The 10,451-nt window shown below is 35.8% G+C and overlaps 2 protein-coding genes across 2 annotated transcripts; one reads left to right on the top strand and one right to left on the bottom strand.

Annotated features, from left to right (window-relative positions):
• Positions 1-450: 450 nt before the first annotated feature.
• Positions 451-3,920, bottom strand: LOC121413877 (mitochondrial transcription rescue factor 1-like). The gene is made up of 3 exons (XM_041606854.1): positions 2,998-3,920; positions 2,540-2,612; positions 451-1,743 (listed from the first exon to the last, which is right to left on the bottom strand). The coding sequence occupies exons 1-3, from the start codon at positions 3,492-3,494 to the stop codon at positions 1,561-1,563; spliced, it is 753 nt and encodes a 250-aa protein (XP_041462788.1). The 5' UTR covers positions 3,495-3,920; the 3' UTR covers positions 451-1,560.
• Positions 3,921-4,042: 122 nt separating this feature from the next.
• Positions 4,043-8,663, top strand: LOC121413876. The gene is made up of 5 exons (XM_041606852.1): positions 4,043-4,261; positions 5,835-5,901; positions 6,412-6,534; positions 7,131-7,230; positions 7,940-8,663. The coding sequence occupies exons 1-5, from the start codon at positions 4,093-4,095 to the stop codon at positions 8,510-8,512; spliced, it is 1,032 nt and encodes a 343-aa protein (XP_041462786.1). The 5' UTR covers positions 4,043-4,092; the 3' UTR covers positions 8,513-8,663.
• Positions 8,664-10,451: the final 1,788 nt, after the last annotated feature.

Genomic DNA, 10,451 nt, shown 5'->3' with positions numbered 1-10,451 from the left:
TGAAGTTTCATTCCTCCATGAACAGGTGGAATTCCATTATTTTAACATTTTGTGCTTCAGGCAAGGAGGTCCTTATCGTCAAATTCTAAAAGATTGAAATATTGTATAATTCAAACAATAAAAACAAAAGAAACTATGAGTGAGCGACATCATCGACTCTCTCATTTGGATGTAACTGGCTCGTTCATAAAACAATTTTGTTAAAAATAAGCGTAACTTTAAAATGTCATAACTTTCTTATTTTACATCCGATTTTGATGAAAATTTCAGCATTGTGCTTGTCTGATATCAACATTTTTCTGAAGTGGACTTGACCTTTAACGAGACAAGAAAAGCCTAAAATTCAAATGCAACCAATATAAAACCTGAATGAAATTTTTTAATAAGTGTTTTTAGAAGAAAAAGACAAATCAGCAAAATATTGCATGATATTACACGAACAAGAAAACTCTGAATATTTGAAAAGTTTTAAAAAGCTGTAAACACTTTATTTGAAATAGAACCCTACAAATTCTATGGGCATCATCAATATGCTTCCATTTGCTCCGATACTCGTAAGGGTAAAGATGAAACTTTCTTTCAAAAATTGTACTTTAAATTTTTTTGCAGGACATAAAACAATACTAGTATGATAGCAATATTTATATTGATACCACAGGACATTATGTACTTTAAAAAAGACATATATCCCAGATACTATGGGAAAATTGTCCCCACCACTTGTCATAAATTAATTACCAAGTTGCCAATTTCAAATTTGACAGTCTTAGGGATCTCAATATCAAAACAGCCTTAACTTTCTTATCTTTTGACCTATTGCTTTCAAACTTTCATTTTTCCCCCTCTCTCATAATAGATAAAGGTGCAGTGTTTTTTTATCAGTTTTTTTTTCAGGAATCCTACCATAATCTGAAAATGTATGCTTGGATGACTTTGAAAAACACAATGATCTACAATGTAGGTTTTGTTGACCGTTTACATGACTTGTACAAGAGAAAAATAAATTAAAAATGCTTTTATGGAGAGATATCTCGTTCAATTTAATCAACTTCAAAAACTTAACTCAAATAAAGCGCATTCAGAGTACATAGGGGTGAACTCCCCCCCCCAAAAAAAACTTATATTACTACTACCTAACCTCACTACTTATAATAAATGAAAAAAAAATCATTCATGATTTCAATTCATAATGTACTTTCCTGCATGAAATCAATTTGAAAAAAAAATAAAAAATCTTTCCCTCAACCTAATTCATTCCTGATAAGTGAGGCAAGAGAGATATGTAAATAATGTTAACCTCTTACACTTATCTGGCTAATCATATCAGTGCATGAAATTTTGTCACAGATTTGCTGAGAATATATAAAAAATGGTACAAAGATGATGTCCAGACTACTTTCTGAAATAAAAACAAAATGTATCATATTTTGCAATCTTGATCAGATACAAAACGTCAGGCTCTTAAGGCTACAACTCGAAAAATAAAAGGATGCATGAATTCTCTATAAGCAGTGATTTTGACATATTTTTAACTTATTACTTGAATAAGGAATACTGGTATCACTTCTCCCTTGGGAGTTCTAGATGTTTCCATCTCCGGAGCTTGACAGGCGTCCTGTCCGTTGACGTTTTTTCCTCCTTGATTTTCTTCATCTCCACCCTCATGACGAGTGTCACTTGGTTTCCTTCCTTGTTGGTGATGCGGTCTTCCTTCACAACATCCAACACATCTCCTTCTTGTACCTACAAGAAAAATGATTATCAAGTTGCACTTAATATTTACTTGAGTGAAGTGCGCAATGGAAGCACAATTAGCTGACAAAAAACACATTCACTGTGAAATGAAGATCTCGATTGTTTGTGTGTTTTTTTTTTTTTTGGGGGGGGCTTGTCAATTTTTTAACAATCCACGATCCCCTCTTCGAAAATCATTCCCAGGCACCTGGGTGACCGCTCCCCCCCCCCCTTCTGCCACCCATCAATGAATAAAAGGAATAGAGGAGAGTATGACAGGACTAGGTAAAATACATCTTGATAAAGCCCTTAATATCAAGGGTAAATTGCCAATTCTTCCACTGCCAACTCGTCCACTCACCGCATGGTCTACCTTCATTTAGTCTAAATGAAAGTAGACCATTGGCAATTGGACGAATTGGCATTAGACCAATTGGAAAAAATCCCAAATGAAGGACAGAAAACAAAATCACCATCAGTGAATTTTCAGGTCTTCTTGCACCCCTCGACCCCCTCCCCTTCACGATGCTACCCTTTATTGACAGACAAATCAAAAAAGGCAAATTAATGATTTCACAAGAGTTGCTTTATGGATGTGCCACAATAAATATCCTCATAAAAATTATGTCCCAGAGTAGTTCTAAATACAATCTCAATGTTTCTTTTCACATCATTTGTGATCTTGAGACAGCAATCCTTCCTTCCACCCCCTCCTGGCCCCACACCAGGATAAAAAAATAGGACAAACGATGGTTAAATCTATTTGAAGATAATGACTTGAAATTCTATTACAATCATTATATACCTGTCGACTCTTTTTCATCACCTTCTTGCCATTGTGCCGGAGTTTTGCATTCAGGAAGGCTTCTTCAATTTTCCTGGAAATAAAAGAGTAATATTATAAGGTTACAAAACTTACAATCAAAATATCCCTTAAATATTCTAGAATTCAAATCACATTTCCTTTAACTCCATATACAGATACAACATGAATAGGTGCCCAATTCATGAAGGATATAAATTTGTGTTTTACTAACTTTAAAGTCAAAGTCAATACCATTCCAAACTTTGTGTTTATTGCGTGTTTATAATTCTTCATGCCATTTAAACCTTTTTGTAGTAGAAACTATTTTAATGATACTAAAAGCAACAAAAAATCCAACTACATGTAGTGTACTCAAGTGTAGAACCCCAAATTGTGATGTCATAAAAAATGACATCAATATATAAAATGAATAAAATAAATGAAATTAAAACACTCACTTCCTGGATACTCCAAGCCCAGCACTCAAAACAGCATCTATCCTCGGAGATGGTACATTAATTTTTAGATCTTTCCAATCTTTCTTACTACCATCTTCAATCTCGTCTTCATCTTCAGAATCAGATTTGTAGCCATTTTCTTCGTCCAGATCACTTTCATCATCTGTGCTATCACCTTTCATAAGTTTCTGTTTTGATTTTGACTTCTTTGAGTAATAGCACACAAGCTTGTTCAGAAGTGACATTGGCTCAACAGCTAAAAATTTACTTTGGTTCATCGTGGTCTTGGGAATGACCCTGCACCTTATCTGTGACTGTGCACTCCTCTCAACTTCTCGGCATTTTCCATGTGTTTGGGAAGGCAAACAAATCGAAGAAAAACGTGCAGAATACAAAGAGAAACATCTAATATATTTGAAGACGGGAGGCTGTAACAGAAAGGAAGACTTTCCCAGAAAGAAAAACGATGATGGTCTATAACGCGACACACCCATCATTTTGATACCTCTGCTGATACTGGCTGCTTCCAGCGGCACACGATAAGATTCTCCGCCGAAACCTAAGGCGACAATGTCTTTAGTTTCACGACAGAAGTCGCGACCGAGCAAGATCTTTAAATTATTGCTACGTACGAAGACTGATATAATAAAATAATAGAGGCTTTCATTTCAGTTATTCCATTTATCCATTTATTAACGTTACAAATGGGAAATGAACACATTTGGAGTACGATCCACTAAATTAGAAGTATATTGCTATTTTGACGTGAACGTGTCGATGCTGAGCAGCAGAAATTCGTTATGTTGATGCTAGACTTGAGTCAGACCATAACTTCACGAGAGACTCTAATTAAATCGAACTTTTCATTATTCTTTCAAATACTGGTCTTACAGCTGCAATCCTGTAACTTTAGAAATACAAATTTTGGTTAATATACTACAAAATAATATCGATTGAACTTTTCTTTAGTATTTCGGGAAAAATCAACCGATTCAAATTTGGTTATTTGTATTAATAATGTAACGTTAGACTGGAAAGAAGAAATAGTTGTAACTTGTAAACATCCGCGAAAAGTCAAAAGCTCAAATTGCAAGAATGGAGTCTGCGACGGGAAAAGACAGCCCTGATCCTGAGACTGTGGAAAATGATCAATCTAACAAGGATCTACCTGCTGTTTTCCAGTGTCAACATTGCAATGTGATAATAAGTGATTCCATAGCATTCATCGCTGCTCATGATGATTTGAAATCTATCACACTGAACAGTGAGTGAATATAGCGTAAGCCGTAATATTCGACCGCGGCGCGCGCGATTTCTCGTGCACACAAGAGAGCATGCATTATCACACTATCGTGTTTAGTTTAACAAATTGCTTGTGCAATGAGTTACAAACTTATGCCACTTTTGTATTTTGATTCATACAATCTGATAATAACTTTACTATAAGTGATACGGTCTGCAGATATGTTGTTTGTTTTAATGGTGAATCAAAATGGGGGGGGGGGCAGAACATTTTTTTGGGAAAATTACAATGAGTATACCCAGTTGTTTTGTATCCGGAGTTCCGGACGGGTTGTGTGTCCGGACGATCAATTTTACAATGTCATTTGGAAAAATTTACCAGCGAAGTTTCATCAATTTTTAGTACAAAATGTTAGGAAATATTATAAAGAACAAAATAGAAAATGATTACAAGTAATCATGGTAATGGATTCATATTTTTAGTGTAATCCACAGACAAAAAAGAAGGCTTCAAAAAGATAAAGTGTCCGGACACCCGACCCCCCATCCTACCGTACCATAAATGACAAAATTATGATCTTGTCTTGTCATTAAAGTTTAATGACAAGATCAGAAAGTGGATCCATCTCACAAAATGTATTGTGAAAGGGCTGTGACACATCCCTGGAAGTTGCAATTACATTATTGTGATTTTTTCAACTCTTGTCGTTCTCTGGTGGACACCCTCCTTTTTGACCGATAGTGTCTTGGATTTTAATAATAATAATATTCAGTTCATTTATAGCGCAGAACACATAGAAATGCATGTCCCTATGCACTTGGATGAAACTAAGGAAAGAAATTATTAGAAAGTAAGTAAAGGGTGTTGGGCACTGAATTCATTACAAGTTAAACAGATACTTTTTTAGGGTAGTCTTAAACTTATCTAAATCATGCGTATTTCTCATATAATTAGGAAGTGCATTCCATATGACGGAAGAGGCATGTGCAAATAATCGCTCACCATATATGTTTTGGTAACAATATGGGGAATAGCAAACAGCCGCTTTGTGGTTGATCTTAGAGTATGACTCCGAGGAGTCTGATATAAAGTTAATAGTTCGGGAAAATATGAAGGAGCTATCTCATGGAAGCATTCATATGCAAAAACTAATAATTTGAAAGAAATACGAGAATGAACAGGAAGCCAATGTAGGTTTCGTAGTACAGGGGTGATTGATTCATATTTTCGAATTTGAGTAACTAATCTTGCAGCATAATTTTGGATAGTCTGTATTTTCTTCATTTGTCACTGTGGTAGACCGAAAATGAGGCTGTTACAGAAATCAATATGACAGAGAACAAATGCATGGATTAGTTTTATCATGCATAGGTTGTGACTTTCTAACAAAGGACTGACAGTAAACACTTCCAGCCTTTCAGATCGAGTGTTTTCCAACTTGATTTGCACTGTCTGAATGCAGCGCTGAGGCATACTAACATGTACATGTATGCTAGCAAATAATGCTATACTATAGCATGAGTGGGGGGGGGGTAGGGGGTAGTTATGAAATACAAAAAGCAAAATTTGCATTTTCTTTGATTTCTTACTTCAGGTGTGAATGCATCTGTAGAATTATCAACAAAGCTGATCACATCAACAGATGGTATTGACCAAGGAAGGTTTGTATCCCATTTTCTTTTCTTTCTTTTTTTATTGAATAGGCCTTTTTTAGTTTTAATTCTTATAAGTCTCTGTTGTGTTATGTGTGGCTAGTAACATATCTATACTGATGAATATTTGAGAATATAGGCCTATCATTATATGTGAATACTTTTTTTTATTCTCTTTTGCTCTACATGTAACTTCAATTTTTCTCTTTACTTTTGTTCCTTTTTTCTCCCTTTATTGTCTTATTTATCATCCTTTTGTTTGTCATCGTTTTTTTTATTTTTTTTCTATTTCACCCTCTCTTCTGTTGTCTATTATTTTCCATTTCTTATTCTCCCTATATTTGTATTCTTCCAATTTTCATCTGATGATGATTATTTTTATGCTTATTCTTTTTATGATCTATACATTGTTTATTAGTTAGGCCTATACTTTGTTATAGTTGCAATTTTCTTTTTCTTTCTAAAAATGGAGATACATGTATTGATTAAGTTGATATCCCCTTCATATTTTTCATGTAGTACTTTCAGCCCACTTGTTTGCCGAGGATGTAAAACGGTGCTTGGGAAGGTTTACAGGACAACACCACGACCCTTGGACGACCTCAGAGATTACTTCACAATCGATGTCAACAAACTTTCAGTGTAAGTCGTCATTGGACATCGAACATTTCAATTTGTCTCTTTGATTTCATTCTGTCAAGGGGCAGATCCCGGATTTTAGGATTTTCCATAAGGGGGGCACATTTTCCAGAGGAAAATTTGACAAGCAAAAAAAAATGGTTTTCACCCAAAATTAAAGGTCATTTCGTCCACAAAAAAATGACAAAAGGGGAGTGGGCACACTTGTGTTAGGCTGCCATATTTACATTACAAATTTTAATTGTGTCTCTCAAAGGGGGGGGGGGGGCACAGCCATTACATGTCAAGAGAGTTGCACACATATTTTACACTTCTGAAATAATTACTCTGTAAGTGTAACAAATGGAAAATGAGGTACTTTTACTGATAACACAACAAGATCCTCTTGTGATACTCTACATTATTATGAAGTGAACAATTGAGAGATTCATTGATACTTTGCTATAGACAGACGTGACAGTAGTTGTAAATTCATTCTCCCTGTTTTTCATGTGAATGAGTAAAATCTGATCTAAGTCAAAACACTTTCATTAGGCCTATCAGTTATTGCTGAAGTTTAAAATAATTTCTTGCATTAACCCATTAATCTTACACCACAGGTACCAAGTTGGTTCTACTGATTCATCATCTCTCCCTGAGTCAGATACCCCTTTCCAACAGTTCACCAACGTGAAAGCATTGAAAGAAACAACACTTAAGGTATTTACCATTAAAAGTTGCTCTATGAGAAGTTGGGAGGTCTTTAAAAAGAGTTTGATAAAAGTTTAGTAATATTATACTTTTCATGCTTAGCTCAGAAAGGAATCAAAGATTTCCTAATTGGGGGTACAGAAATATTTTCTTATTTGGCAAAAGTAAGATTTTTTACAGAAAAGAAAGACCTAATTGCCATCAAGATGAGCAGACAAGCAAAAATGAAATAGATCGTTACTCCAAATTTTCCCCATGACAAATCTGACAAGCTAGACAAGGATATTCTTCACTCCAAAAGATAATTAATTTCCACACTCGACCTTGTCACATCAGGGTGTATGTACTAAATGTGTTTCTAAATTAATGTACAAATTCCCTGTACAGGGAATGTATTGGCCCAAAGGTTGCACCCCCCAAAAAAAAAAAAAAGATTAATAAATACAGGGAATAATATCGCTTTACAAATTTGAATAGTATTTTAGTCATAAGAGAAAAGCTCTCAGCTAAGTAATGTACAGTCCTATGTAAAAATATGCTTTACAAAAGACTTTATGCATAGCAGTCTTTCAAAAATGAGAAGCAAATTGCAATGCACTACCAGAAAAATTATTCCTTGAAATAAATAAATGAATAAATGTGTTTTTCATTTGATTGTGACAATATGCATAAAACCTGGAACTTTTTTTCACTAACAACACGCCTCTTCATTGAACAGTTGCAGGTGCTGATGTGTGCCATGCATCAACGTATCCAGAACATTGAACAATCACTCGAGATCGAGGACACCAATCCTTCAGAGAACCCTCTTCAGTCCATGTCAGGAATTCTAGAAAACAACCCGGGGTTACTGTCTACAAAGTACCCTCACCAACCCAAAGAGGGGTTACAAAGTGGATCGGCCAAGAATCTTGCTTCTCGAAAGAATGAAGGAAGGAATCCAGCCTTGGGTCCAGGATCGGAACGTGGCCAAGGACTTGGAAAGTATCTCGGGAAGGATGTGCAAAGGAATGGTGTCTTCGAAAAAGCAAATGGAAGCCAACAGACATTAACTGATAGTGATACCAGCAGAGCATCCATGGATGATTACAGTGGAAGCAAGAGAAGCAAGAGATCATCTTCAAAGACATCCAGAGCTGCTACCAAGGGTCAGGATAGCCGGGTTAGAGGAACCAAGCGTACCAAAGACTATAATGAGGTTTCTGGAAGTCAAGGGGACTTTCAGAATGAATTGGAGTTACTGTCACCAATCAGGAAAATTTCAGGTGGAAGATTAAACAAACCATTATGAAGCTTGAGATTTGAATTCCATAAATTTGCTTGAATGTTGATCTCATCTTTGATCACCGACAGCTTGGATCCCTGCATTTTGTATTTTCCTTGGAAAAGAGTAATATTGATTTCGGGGGGGGGGGGGGGGGCACTTCATAGACGAGTAGATACCATGCATGACCAAATAAACAAGTAAAAAAGATCTCTTTTTCAAGATAGGGCATGTTACATACGTAACGTAATAAGGGTGTCAAAAACGCTAAAATAATGAAAAAGGGTACATATTTTGATAGGAAAACTACATGTTTACGGTCCAATATGTGAGGAGGGTAAAAAAAGACTAGAATTTCTTTTTGCCCCAACACTATGTGTTTAGGATCCGATTTGAGCGAGTTGTGTAGGGTGGTACTAAACCCAACGAAAGTGAAGGTGAAGCCGACGTCTGTGACTACACACCTACTTGTTTAGGGGGTCAAATCAAGGAATATGTGTTTGTTTCCAACAATTGTTAAGGGTAAGGTTTCACTGCCAATACTTGTTAAAGGGTGCATTTTCAGAACATGGAAAATACTTGTTTAGGGTGCTTTTCGAAAGCCCATTGTCACGCATGGTTACCACTCGTCAATGGAAGTGGCCCCCCATTGATTGATTTATAAGCTCATGCACATGTACTTGTGAGATTATACCTACATATGTCTTTGTTCCTTGTGAATATCAGTAATGCATTATTTGTGTTATTGCTGCTGTTTGGCATGTGTTTTTTTTTCTTCTAAATTCATATTAATGGGCTTCAATTATACCTTGAAAGAATTTGAATTTGATATAGCAGTGTACCAAAATTATTGTGTAGTCCGAGTATTCTCTTGTTCCTTCTTTCCATGGCCTATGTGAGTTGCAGACAGTAATTGAATACTAGGTCTATATTTGCAAAGAGATTAATGTAGCTGAAATTCAAATTGCTGTTTGGCATTTCTTTATTGTTTATTCCAACTCCCGACTTCAAAGGGGCACTATGGGCCCCCAAAATAGATATCTTAATGAATTAAGAGAAAATTTCACAGAGCAAAATGCTAATAATTTTATTGATATCAAAGTGGATTTTGAAGTCTCCCAATATTTTGTGAAAACAGTTATGTGAATGGCGTCATAAATGTTATGACTTCTGTTAATCTCAGATGAATTCTGATTTCTCTGATAGAACTGATTAATCCCCTGACTGGCTCTTGACCAATGCCAATCCACGAGCAACATATTGTCAATAGATAATGGCAATGAGAGAGAGATGGAGAGAATGTTAAACATATTGTGATGTGTATCTCTGTTGCGAAGCATTGTGGCCCAGTGGATTAGTCTCCAGACTTTGAAACAGAGGGTTGTGGGTTCAAATCCCAGCCATGGAGTAGTTTCCTTCAGCAAGTAATTTATCCACATTGTGCTGCACTCAACCCAGGTGAGGTGGATGGGTACCTGGCAGGAATGTAATCCTTGAAATGCCGAGGGCGTAAAAGCTGCTTGAGCTACAGCCAGGGTAATAATATCCAAGTCCTTTGGAAGCACATAAAGACGTTATTCATAATGTGCTATGCGCTACACAAGAACTGGCTATTATCATTATTGCATCTGTACTGGTATTCACTTTCAGCCACAGTGAGGAAAAACCTTAGTGCTGGAAACTACCTGTAGTATCTCCAAGGTATTGAAAATAAAGAAAATGAAAACCAGAATCATAAATCATTCGATTCTCAATCACAATTTGTATATTTTTTATGCTGTCATGTTATTAGATCTGTATCTCTAATTGAATTGTTTTGTGAGTTTGTGTCAGTGGCTGATGAACTTTGCTTCTGTCCACAAATGACTTCAGTCGCAATGCAATCTCCAAAGTATATGTTGAATTTTCAAATGAGATTCATAGAAAAGAATGAAGTAAGATGAATGGTGTAAAATCAAACATGTTA

The sequence above is a fragment of the Lytechinus variegatus genome, chromosome 4 (genome assembly GCF_018143015.1).
Source record: "Lytechinus variegatus isolate NC3 chromosome 4, Lvar_3.0, whole genome shotgun sequence".
NCBI classification, from domain to species: Eukaryota; Metazoa; Echinodermata; class Echinoidea; order Temnopleuroida; family Toxopneustidae; genus Lytechinus; species Lytechinus variegatus.
The sequence above is the reverse complement of the archived record's forward strand: the minus strand, read 5'-3'. Positions and strand labels throughout refer to the sequence as shown.